This window comes from Dermochelys coriacea, chromosome 8, assembly GCF_009764565.3.
Source record: "Dermochelys coriacea isolate rDerCor1 chromosome 8, rDerCor1.pri.v4, whole genome shotgun sequence".
NCBI classification, from domain to species: Eukaryota; Metazoa; Chordata; order Testudines; family Dermochelyidae; genus Dermochelys; species Dermochelys coriacea.
Window position 1 is genome coordinate 34724700 of NC_050075.1, and position 13174 is coordinate 34737873.

A 13174-nucleotide genomic window follows, 5' to 3' on the forward strand; every position below is an offset into this window, starting at 1 on the left:
AATAAGGATTATTAAATCTATAGTATGAGACAATATATTCATGTAATGTTTAAGAAAAGCTTTGTAAATGAATTCCAATAGTTCATGGATTAGGTACCCAATGTTATAGAGTTCCAGGGACTTTTGTATAGATTATTTAGGTTAATCTTTGTCTCCCCAATGGGACTCATTATTCAGTCTAGAAGATACCATCAGAGATGCTTAGTTTTGCAGTTCTCGAACTATGGATGTGTGTCTCCAGAGATATCATGCTTGTTAACAGCAAAAAGTGTGTAAATAAATTTATAGAGGTGAGAAATAACAGACCTCAACGCTATTGTCCCTCTGCAAAATTGTGTACACGGTCAGTCCCTTACCTCCTAAGTGCAAAGTTTCAAAAAGTTCAATGAATACAAGATTGTTGGGAGCGGAATAGATCTGGATAAGGAGAAGAAGTCTGGAGATAAATGTGAGCAGGGAGGGACAGGTGGTAGAAACAAAAGTGAAACTGTTAGAGCAACATATTCCAGAAGTCTAGAGGTCTTTCTGAGTATAGTCTTCATTGATTTGAGATCTACTATACCATTCTCTCACTAGAAGGGAAAACCTTTAATGTCAGCAGGCCATAAAAGATACCCAGTTTGGGTCTCATCTTTCTGAGTTGTGAAGAATATGTATTAAGGTTATAACAACCAACAAGAATGCCCTTTTCTGTAGAAATCCATGATCAAATTGAGTCTTTCTGACTAGTGATTTAAATTTATGATTTAAATCAATTTGACTTAAATCAAATCCACCCTGCTCCAGTGCCATACTAGATCAGTAGCATGTCAATAGCTTGTATTGATGGTTCAGATTTGTAGTAACAACACTCTAAATATGTAGGAAGAACGCTGTAATGTGCTCTAGAGAGACCCTACGTGCTTCAGAATTCCTATAAGTAGCTGTGGTGTCTAGGAAGAGGAAAAAGTGACTGCTAAATGAAATGAGAGCTCCTGGAACTTAGTCCATGTTATGAACTGACTGTCAGAATGTCAATTCAGAAGTTTCAGCACTCTTTCTAAAGCACCAAAAATGGCGCGCCCCCTCGCCAAATTTCCATACAGTTTATTTGAATAAGTCACATACTTTCAGACTGAAATGAATTTCTGTGATGGCATTATGACCCTTCTTCCTCCCCCCAACCCCAAAAAAGGGATTGAAAGTAAATCAGCTGGTGGAGCCTTAAGTCTCTCAAAAAGAAAAGGAGTACTTGTGGCACCTTGGAGACTAACAAATTTATTTGAGCATAAGCTTTCGTGAGCTACAGCTCACTTCATCGGATGCATTTTCCACCGGATGCATCCGATGAAGTGAGCTGTAGCTCACGAAAGCTTATGCTCAAACAAATTTGTTAGTCTCTAAGGTGCCACAAGTACTCCTTTTCTTTTTGCAAATACACACTAACACGGCTGCTACTCTGAAACTTGTCATTAACTCTCTCAGTATGAGCTGTGCTGCAGGAAGACTCAATTAATATAAACCAGTGATTTTGCTTGAAAATATTGACTTCTGTGATGTTTAAATCTTACTGTAAATATTTCACATCAAAACCTTTGTTTCTGAGAATTTATGTTGTAGTTTGTCCCTAATTATCCAGTCACTTTCCTCCCCCCCCCCTCTGTGTAATCATGCAGAGTATCACCATAGTTAATCTACACTAGATAAACTTACAAAATCATCTTGTTTATGGTGGGGGTAATTGCATTTGACAGCTGAAATAACTAAGTCTTGTAAGATTGAAAGTTACCTAGAGTTCAGTTGCATGAACCTGACTTATCATGGCATTTTTAAATTTGTAATTCCTGTAACATGCTTTCTTGTGGCCAAATTTTGTTTAGCATTGTATGTTGACATCTAGTCATTGCTTGCAGTAATGTAATCTATTGGGGAAGCCTCTAAAAATTTACTAGACTACCTAGGAAAGTTTGTTCTCATCTATCACAAGCACACTTTTTTGGTTGTCTTTCAGGATGGAGAATGTATTTGCTGTAACTATTTCAAGACTGACTCATTTTTGATGAAAAATGGTAGCAAGTGATGTCAGTTACTGATTACTGTAAACTTTCCTTTACTAGAAACAAATTATTGTGGATCCTTTGAACTTCAGCGAGGAACGTTTTAGGCCTTCCCTAGAAGAGCGCCTGGAGAGCATCATTAGTGGAGCAGCCCTAATGGCTGATTCATCCTGCACACGTGATGACCGACGGGAACGCATAGTTGCAGAGTGTAATGCAGTGCGACAGGCCTTGCAGGATCTACTTTCTGAGTACATGGGGAATGTAAGTATTCTAGATATCCTAATTTTAAGGTTGTTGTTTTAACTTCTATATATGAGGACTTTAAAACTAGCAGTGAAACTGTATTCCTTGATCTTAAAAAGCATCTTATTTGCATGAAGAGAATACTGAAAATGAAAACAGTGGGCCTCTTCTTTTTTTTTTTTTTTTTTTTGCTTAACTTACTCTTCCAAGAAACTCCTTATAGCCATAAAATCCTAATTCCAGAAATTCTCTAATATTTGAATGCATTCTTAACAAGTTATTGGTTTAAATTTGTAACATAAGGAAGAATTAGAATGTAATACATAATTAGCAGAACTTTTTTTGATAATTTGGGGATGATGGCAGGAAGGTATTTTTCAATATCTTTTCAATTAACTTTGTGTATCTCAATGCATAATTTTTTAACCAAATATCTGCATTTCAGGATTGATTGTGAGTTACTTTCACTCAATTTGATCAACCATGATGATTTAATTTTAATTTCACACAGTGAGAATTGCAGTACTTTTCTGGCCAAAAAACCCCCACCATTGTTAGGATTGGATTCTGAGCAGTTTGCCCTCAAGGAGTTGAAGTTTAGACTGTCTAAAATGGTTAAAGTATCTATTTGCTTTTTCTCTGTAAAGAACCTGGAAACACTTATTTCAGTTATGTCACTCTGAAGATTAGATCAGCCTACATATTTTTGGGCCCATGGCTCTTAATGTTTTTCTACTGTCTAACTTTTCTCTACTTAAACGAAACTAGGTAGGAATAGAGGGTAGCCTTTTGCCATGTTGAATAATGGAATGTCTCCATGTTCTGTAATATTAAGCCCTAGACCTATTAACAAAACATTCAGGAGAAGATACTGGACTTGAGATGGCAACTTGCAGATGGCAGAATTTATTTAAATAAATGAAAACGAGTGAACTTCTTGAGGGACTGTTAAGTACCCTAGAAAACTAGATAAATGGGCTTATAGGGTGGCAGATGAAGTTAATGATTGACAACAAAGACAAGAGAGTGTGCATTTCTAAGTTTAAAAATTAACTAACTAGAGGCACTATATTGGGGTGGGGAGTGGTGTTTATTTCTGACCAACCCATCTAAAGGCTGAAGTAGAAGGAATCCATATATGACAAGTGATTAATGGCATGGAAACACCTCCAAGTGTTTATGGAAAAACAAAGAAGGATTAGGACTGTTTAGCTTAAAGAAGATTTTCAAAATACGTAATGGTAGTGGGGAAGGTAAATAGAAATGCCGTCTTACAATATAGAACAAGGACAGTCAAACAAAACTGAAAGGCAAACTTCTAACCGTTAAAAGGGAATACTTTTTACAATGTACATTTAAACTGTGAAACTCATGGCCACTAGACATTAAATGCTTGACAGAATTCAAAAATTAAGTATTTATATGGACAATGAGAACATCCCCGATTACAGAAGCTCTGACTTTTTTTTTTTTTTTTTTAAAAAGGGATATAAATTCTTGTATTGCAGATCAGAAGCGAACCACTAACTTATGGCACTTGGGGGAGAAAAATTCACCCTGTGGGCAGATAATTATATTATAGGGGTTTTACATCTTCATGTGAATCATTTAGGGTGGCAGCTAGATTTGAGAATACATGCCTACAAGTTGATAGCTAAAACTGTTGCAAGAAGTAAATGTCCTGATTTTTTGATGGGGGAAGGATGAGGATGTTGAAATTTGGTCAGCTGCCAGTATAAGACTTCAAGGCTGTGGATTTCTTTCTGCCAGGATGGGTATCTTTGTTTAGCTGTGTACTGTTAACCTGTGTGGTATGTTAGTTAAAGGTATACCTTTTGAGCTGGGAAGAATGTATTCTTTAACACATTGTGAAATTAGTGATGCATAATGAATTAATTTTTATTTTTTTTTTTTTTAAATCTCTGCCCTCCTATGATTATAGGCAGCCTATCTTGGAAAAATGAGATTAGAAGCTCAGTGAAATCAAGTGGAAAAAGCAATTGATAAGTCATGGTGAAAATTTGGGACACTGTTTAAAAATATGTATCAGAGCTAGAAAAAACTCAAAATGTTTGTCAAAGGAATCACATAGACAGTTTTTAATGGTGAAAAGGGAATAAAGTGCTGCTACAGAATGCAGCTTTCTTCAGTTGATGTAGACTTGTTTTTCCACAGTCTATTAAAAAAGGAAATTAAGGTTGCAGAAGACAATGATCAAGCATTAAGTCTTTCCTTGAATTGCACAATACTAATTGTGCATCATAAATCTGATTTGAGTGATAGAATCAGAGGTATTGAAAAGTGCCAAGTTTTGAAATGGAAGACTGAGGTAGGATCATACTGAAAATGTGTGTTTTGGGATAGAAATGTCCTTAGGTAGACACGCTTCCAGTCTTAAAGACTTTATTTCTAAAGACTTTTATAGTTTCTGGGATGCCTTTCAGATGCTGTAGGCATAGTAGAGCTGCTCCTAAATAGTGTGTACTCTGACTTAAATTTTTGTGTTTTTGAGGACAATGGATAAGAAGATTAATTCTCTGATCACTTGGGTTCCATCCCTAAGTGCTCTATAAAAGGTTATGGGCATCAAGCTCTTATTGTGATGTGGCATGACATTTTTTTCATTTGATTTCATGTGCTAGAAGTGCAGTTTTAATGAGCAAGAGGTGTATTCACCAGACCTGTCTGAGGCTTCTCCAGTGTCCTTAGCACCTGCTGGCATCATCATTAAGGTTCCCAACTTGGCCCTAAAGCAGGGGTGGGCATACTACGTCCTGCGGGCTGGATTTGGCCCACCAGCCATTTTTAATATGGCCCTTGAACTCCCCCTGGGCAGCGGGTTCTGGGGCTTTCCCCCTCCAGCACCCCAGCTTGGGAGCAGAGTCAGGGGCCACTTCATGTGGCTCCCAGAAGCAGCAGCATGGCCCCTTTCCGGCTCCTATGCGTAGGGGCAGCCAGGGGCCTCTGCTCTGCATGCTGCCGCTGCCCCTACCCCAAGCACCGCCCTCACAGCTTCCGTTGGCCAGGAACTGCAGCAATGGGAGCTGAAGGGGTGGTGCCTGCAGACAGGGCAGTGTGCAGAGCCTCCTGGCAGTGCCTCCGCAGAGTCAGAGAAGGGACATGCCGCTGCTTCTGGGAACCGCTTGCGGTAAGACTGCGTCCCTGAGCCTCTCACCATGCCCCAAACACCTACCCCAGCCCTGATCCCCCTCCCACCCTCCAAACCCCTCAATTTCAGCCCAGAGCACCCTCCTGCACCCCAAATCCCTCCTCTGCAGCCCCACCCCAGAGCCTGCACCTCTGCCCCAGCCCTGATTCCCTCTCCTGCCCTCTGAACCCCTCGGTCCCAGCCCGGAGCACCCTCTTACACCCCAAACTCCTCGGCCCCAGCCCAGAGGCTGTACCCCCTGCCAGAGCCCTCGCCCCCGCCCCCCACTCCCCCGTCCCAGCCCAAAGCCCCTTCCCGCACTCTGAACTCCTCATTTCTGGCCCCACCAAAGAGTCCACACACCCCCAATCCCAATTTTGTGAGCTTTCATGGCCCACCGTACAATTTCTATTCCCAGAGGTGGCCCTCGGGCCAAAAAGTTTGCCCACCCCTGTCATAAAGGCATGAAATGTGACTGTTGCACTGAACTGAGGAGGGAATCTTGCCCCCCTGTGGCTGGTTTCGGAACTGTGGCCTCTTCATTTAGTTCCATGCGTATTTCCTCATCTTTTTATCCCTGAGAGCACCTGTCCTTTATCAGCAGTGGCTGACATGTTTTCTAAGCCATCAACATCTTCCTCCATAAGCTTGATTTCTCCACTTCACTGCAATCCAGTAGCCACTGCATTATAACCTCAATGCCAGCTCTGGTGGGGGATAATTGCTCATTAGTTTACATAACAAATTTACAGACACAAGTGCCTGATGTAAAATAATCCATCAGGCTGCTTGTTTCACACTTGCAGTTTAGAATTTGCTCTTTGGTGGTGAAATCTGCGGAGACTATCCAGGGATAATGTGGACTTTAAGGAAGTACACACAAGACGTAGAGGACTGGTATTTTTCTTTGATATACTTGCTGTTTGCTCAGATTCTCTGAGGGTAAGGCCTTTTGTTTTTGAGGCACTTTCTTCCAAGTCTTAACCTTTTTTTTTCTTAAGCGGGATTGCAACACACGCTGTTGTTAGTCCAATTTGCAGGATTCAGCAAATAACTAGAGCCCTGCAAATCTGCAGATATCTGCTTTATATCCACAGAGCATGTTTGCAAATCGTGGATCGGATGAGGGTACAGATTTTATATCTGCGCAGGGCTCTACAAAGTAACTCTTCTTTTTAACTTCAAGGCTGGGGTTTGTGATACTGATGTCTTCCTTTATGGGAGTGCTCTCACACCTTGTGTAATGAAATAGTTTTCCCCTTTGAAATTTTCCTTTTAATTAACTAAAAGTTTTTAGTAATAGTGCTGAGTGGAAGAGCAAAAAGAGTGGGCTAAAAACTCTATTGCAGTAGGAGGACTAAAAGTTTTGGTTCAGCCTGACTGACTGGGGAGGAGCATAAACAGTCCAGCCAGGTTGCTTTTGGATGCAAGAAACTGAAGTTGAGTTCTCAAAAAACATTGACAACTACAACTCCATCTATAACGTACAAGATTTAAATAAGTTTCTTAACAGTTAACTGTGGTAGATCATTCAAATACTCCAAGTATTTGAGTCTTGGAAGGATTTTATTAAATGAAAACAAAAATGCTAAAGTGTTTGTATGTAGTTTGGCTGTCCAACAGCCACTTACAGTTGTATCAGTGTGGTATATATTCTTTCATCTACCTCCAAGAACCCACTTGAATGATGCTCAAGTGAATGTCAAGTTTAATTTTATCATATTAAGCAAGATGCGGAACACACATTTAAGTAATTGTGTTGTATAATATACCAAAAAAAGCACGTATTCATGATTGCCAAAATTAATACATAGAAGTCTAGAGACAAAAATAAGTTGAGGCCCTTCGGTGTGCCCTAACCAGACACTATTTAGGATGGAGTCATCCTGAACCAACTGATTGTGACATCACTTCCCTTGATTGAACTTCAGTAATAAACTGTGGGGGGAAAACACCCACAATACCAGAGACAGATATAATTCTTGCCAATCTCTTCCTAACACTTCAGTATTACCTGAATTGTATCCAGATTGATCTTCAGACAGGTAGTTCTCATCCATATCTTTGTGTGTCTTGCCTTTGGCCAGGCATGCACTAGCATTAGCTGGAATAGGTAAAATAGGCATAGGAAACTGGGTATTGTTATACCAAAAGTACTCTTGCTCTTGACTCCTCACTGACCCTCCTAAGGATTGAGAAGGGAAAGATGGGATTTTGTGCTGCTACTCCACACCACCGCCACCACATAGGCCTTGTCTAAATGCAGAAACTGCACTCAATTTGAGGGGAGGGGGTTGTATCAGTTTAAGTAACTCAGTACTGCTTTGTGTGTGGACATTCTTGCCATAGACTTAAACCTGGCTGACATCCATTTAGCTTGCTCTGTTCAGGATAAATGCTGGGGATTGTGATTGGAGGTTACCAAAAATCCATCCATCCATCCATACCAAAAAATACACTGGACATCATAGGCTATTAGCCAAGATGGTTAGGGTTGTGACACCATGTTTGCGGCAATCCTAAATCTCTGACTGCAAGAAACTGAGAGGGGAAGATGGGTGGGTCGCTCCAACTGCCCTGTTGAGGCACTACACACTGTCAGACAGGATACTGGCCTAGTAGACCATTGTTCTGATTGTATGACATTTCTTATGTTCGAAAATAGGCCACAGGATGTTAGATGAAAACCTTATGTTAAACACCGAGGTTTTCACTCTTTATGATCAGTCTTCTCTCTTCTGACTACGCTGAGCTTGGAATAAACAACGATGCACTGATTTTTGCCTTGCTGTGTTATTTAATTACTTTGTTACTAAGCTTGAAAACTAGGGTAGGATGTAAAGCTTTAAAGCATACATTAAGGCTTTGAAAATACATTAAGCATTAACACTCTGAGGGATGGGGAGGATTTGGGTATCTCTTCTTTTCAGGGACTCTTATCCCAAGGAGGTGCTGGGGGGATGATTTAATAGGAGTTATCAGTTCAGTAACAGGCACAGCATATGTCCCATGGAACATGTATATTTTTTATACATGCTGTAGCTCATGGAAGCTTATCTCAAATAAATTTGTTAGTCTCTAAGGTGCCACAAGTACTCCTTTTCTTTTTGCGAATACAGACTAACACGGCTGCTACTCTGAAGCCTATAATTTTTTTGTTACTGGTGCAAGCCACCCAATTAAATTTTTGACACAAACAATTTGCTGCCTCTTAAACTTAGAGATAGTGAACATATAGGAAGCTATTTACCATAATCACTGATCAAGCCTCATTCCTGTTGGTTGAGGAAAGGCTGTTTAATCTATTGCAGCTAGACACTCAGTACAATAGTGCCCACTGTGTGAGGGAATCTGCAAACTTGAGGATGGATTCAGCCATAGTATGTACCATTTTATCCTTGAGCAGTGTGAGAGAGATGGTAATGTTGGATGTCTTCACAAGAGTTGGGAAGCTTGTCTCTTTTTAACACATGGAGCCCTGAGGAAATTGACAAGCTAGAATGCACACACATGTATTGGATCTTTGTGCAGTTTGTTTGGGTGTTAAAGCTTTTCAAATCTCCACTTTCCCACCCATCCTCTCCCCCCACAAGTGGTTCAGGTGCTGATAAATAGCACTGCTGTGTGATATAGAACATTCACTGACAGTGTGTGTAGTGCTGTCCAGCCTAACTATTCCTTTAGATTGTTTGTGGCGTGGAGATAGTAAATGATTACAGTTTATTGCAGCCAAATCTTTGACCATGCAGGTGGATCAGTACCTGAAAGTTTTGGAACACATTCCATCAGCTTCAAAGCAGTCTCTTCAGTGTATATCAGAAATGACTGTATTGCAGAGAAACAAGACTGCATCCTGGCAGTCAGTGCAGGCGTATGGAAGACCAGTCAAAATTAATGCTCCATATTTTAAGCCCAATTCAAAAATGCACTTCAGCAATCAACCTAGATCTTGGATCCCCTTCCTTTGGAAATTATTACAGCGTATTCTTGAAAGAATGGGAATCGAGGCTGATGGTATGTGAATGAGAGAGAGGTTATTTAATAGTAGCTGTGGTTCTTAGTCTTATCTGTTAGCAATGAACCATGCTGATTACATTGAAATAATTGGGGTCTCTGGGTTACTGCACCCAATCACCTCACTTGGAACTGTTGTACATTGAAGGTATGCCTGTGGCCACAAAGATCATGGCATTAAGGAGATCAGACTTAAGTGCTAAGAGATGCCTACGTGTCCAGGAGAGGAAATCTGCTGCCAAACTGCTCAATCCCTCTTCTCCTCTTCCCCCACCCCCCCTTTCCCCTGTTCAGCTGTGAGCAAGAGGTTTTATTAGCTGAAGTCTTTACAGTCTTTTTGGAAAAATGCAGTATAGTAGTTTCGTGAGGCTTTTGTTTGAAATATAAAATGCAAACACCAGGGGTGGCCAACCTGAGCCTTAGAAGGAGCCAGAATTTACCAATGTAAATTGCCAAAGACCCACAGTAATGCATCAGCATCCCATCAGCTCCCCCCTGTTCCAGCCCCAGTGCCTCCCACCTGCCAGCAGCCCCACCAGTCAGTGCCTGGCACAATCAGCTGTTTCGCATGTGCAGGAAGCTCGGGGTGTGGGTGGGGATGGGGGGAAGCAATGAGTGCATGGCAGGCTTGGGGGAAGGGGTGTTGTGAGGGCAGAGCAGGGGGTTGAGCAGCGAGCACCCCCTGGCACATTGGAAAGTTAATGTCTGTAGCTCCAGCCCCGGAGTCAGTGCCTATGCAAGGAGCTGAATATTAACCTCTAAAGAGCCGCATGCGGCTCTGGAGCCACAGGTTGGCCACCCCTGCAAACACAATTGGCATGGCTCATAACTTCATACTAGCTGAGCAAGTTTTAAGGGTCTGGGGAGAAAGACCTCTTCTGAAGTAACAGGCTGATGTGCAGGTCTCTGATAATGAAGTGACAAATGCCACAGCTTCCTGAGTAATTAACTTGCTTTTTGTCACAGCTGTAAATTGTTTTTACAAAAAAAAAATTAGAATGCTAAATTAAGATTCTTCTTCAAAATTCTCTATTCTGTGAATTAATCTTTTGGAAAAAATCTTAAATTCATGCAAAATGCTAAATCCTCAGTCCTCTTAAATATACTCTAAAGTAGAATTGCACTTGTTAATGAAGCCATAAACAGTGCTACTTGAGTCGTCTTTCAAAGGCAAAATGATGGCGCATGGATAGAATAAAACATAATTTTCACAGTGACTACTGATCTGTAGATATAGGATTTTAGCCTCCAGCATGATCATGCTCTCATCCTGGAAAAGTATTACACACACCTTGACTTTTTAATTTCCCTCTTGGATGGAAAAACAAAAATCTGACACATACATTAAACCTAAACCATAACTCCCCTTCTTTCTTTTATCCTCTCAAAGATAGCCTATGGATTTCATGCGTCTTCCTGCAAACTGCTGACTAAAAGATTGGGGTGGGTGGGTGGAGGGGAAGAGTTCAGGCACTCTTTTTGCATTTCTTTATAATTGTGAGGGTATTTAGTGCTAGTAGGCAAGTGATACACTCCTATTGCAGCTGGGCATGAGGGGGAAATAAAGCATAGAGTTTTAACTTGGACAAGATCACACAGTCAGTGAAAGAGTCCGGAGTAGAACCCTAATCCGGAAGTCCTGATTCAAAGTGCCATGACCTGACAGACATGTTTTTATTATACTTTTTTAGACTGAATGTTCATATGTAGCCATGTTTCCATAATGCTGATATGCCATGAATATTCTGGGTTGACTTCAAAGTGTGGTATTGTGTCCCAGGCCTCCAAATCTACGCTGATCCCATGTCCTCACCTAACTCTCACAATGCAGGGAATAATAATAAGCATTTCTTGCTACTTCTAGTAATGACCGGATTGAACAAAGAAAAGGCTATTTAAGGGGGGAATACTGATAGGGGAGTGGGGGGAGAATCTTGGACACATTCCTCTCATGGCCTGAAGGAAGGATGAGCATCTTTGGGAGAGTAATCAAATGGAACAAAGACTCCTAACCCCACTCTGTTCTTTGCAGGGTGGGAAATAATAATCTCTTTAGTAGCCACCTCCAGAAGGGTTTGTTCCAATATGTCTGTTAGTCTATAAGATGCCACAGGACTCTGCCGCTTAGAAAGATCAAGAACACTCTTACTGAATTGACGTTCTTGGTAGAACACACAAATCCCCAAAACTGCTACTTACTACAGAGTGCCAATAGTTCCAATTAGGGATGAGGTCCTGTTGTGCTAATGCTATGCAGATACATACAGAGACCTGTTCCCTGCCTAGAAGTTATATTTTCTCAAATACTAATATTGCACAGGTCCTGTTTCTTAGTCTGCATATCAGCAGACTATGAGCCAAACTGTTCTCCAACATGTTCCTCTAAACTAGCGGTCTCCAACCTTTTTATGCCCAAGATCACTTTTTGAATTTACAGGCAACCCAGGATTTACCCCGCCCCTTCCCAAGGCCCCACCCTGCTCACTCCATCCCCCCCCCACTCACTTTCACTGGGCAAGGGTTTGGGAAGGGGTGCGGGCTCTGGGCTGGGGCTGAGGGGTTCTCAGTGTGGGAGGGGGCTCTGGGCTGAGCCTGGGAGAGGGGGTTGGGATACAGGAGGGAGTGAGGGGTGCAAACTCTGGGAGGGAGTTTGGGTGCAGGAGGGGGGCTCCAGGCTGGGGCATTGTGGGCTGCAGGAGGGGGTACAGGGTGCTGGCTCTGGGAGGGAGCTGGGGCAGGGGTTGGGGGGCAGATGGGGATATGGGGTGCTGGCTCTGGGAGGGGATATGGGGTGCAGCCTCCTGCCAGGCAACACTTACCTCCGGCAGCTCCCAGTCAGCGGCACAGCAAGGCTAAGGCAGGCTCCCTGCCTGCCCCAGCCCCCTGCTGCTCCCGGAAGGGGCCAGCGCGTCTTTGTGGCCCAATGGGAGCATGGCCTCTGCATGCTGCCCCTCTCTGCAAGCACCATCCCTGCAGCTCCTATTGGCCATTCCTGGCCAGTGGGGGTGGTGCTTGCAGGCAGGAGCAATGCATGGAGACCCCTGCGCCTGCTGGTCTCACACCCCCGCCCATGGGGCTGTGGGGCTGCGCTGCCCGCTTCCAAGAGCAGTGTGGGGCTGGGGCAGGCAGGGAGCCTGCCTTAGTGGCAGCCCTGCTGCACCACCAGAGTTCGCAATTGTCTGGGAGAGTGTCTAGGATCAGCCAGTCGTTCGTGATCAACAAGTTTTTGACCACTGCTCTAAACTTAAGTTTTCATGAATGTACTATACTTACTTCTAACACATTTTTTTAAAAACCTCTGTGAACTTCAGATTGAAGTTCAAATATTATGTGATGTGTAGCCATTTGTTCGGGTTATATCCTGGGAATTGACTCATGTGGCATACTCACTAAAACCTGAATGTCAAGACCAACTGTTCTTGCTATTGACTTGCTGCTCTGTTTTCATACGCAGCCAGAAAAAATATTGCCTTGCCTATTCTGAATCAGTATACACCTGAGGTCCTGTCATCTGTGCATTATTGCAAATGGTAATTTGAGTTGACGTTATCTATATCCATGACCTTGCACAATGTGTGGAAAGAATTTATCAAACTTTTTTAAATTTTCACTAGATAAGCTTATTTTTGGCTTAACTGCTAAGCATTTTTCAGGGTTCTGTGCCGTAAAAGCACTGATCTGTATTTCACAAACTATCTGACAATATAAAACAGTGGATCCAGGTTAACGC

General features: G+C 42.2%; 1 protein-coding gene and 1 long non-coding RNA gene across 4 annotated transcripts in view; one reads left to right on the top strand and one right to left on the bottom strand.

Moving 5' to 3' along the window:
- CTNNA1 (catenin alpha 1) overlaps positions 1 to 13174 on the top strand; it is a 189162-nt gene that overhangs the window by 58325 nt on the left and 117663 nt on the right. For all 3 annotated transcript variants that reach the window (XM_038412232.2, XM_043520096.1, XM_043520097.1), the window contains one exon: positions 2097 to 2300. In XM_038412232.2, coding sequence (XP_038268160.1) covers positions 2097 to 2300 — 204 coding nt within the window. The remainder of the gene's footprint in view (positions 1 to 2096; positions 2301 to 13174) is intronic.
- LOC122461235 lies at positions 569 to 4325 on the bottom strand. The gene is made up of 3 exons (XR_006283081.1): positions 4313 to 4325; positions 3027 to 3032; positions 569 to 780 (listed from the first exon to the last, which is right to left on the bottom strand). It is a non-coding gene; the product is annotated as an uncharacterized LOC122461235 (long non-coding RNA).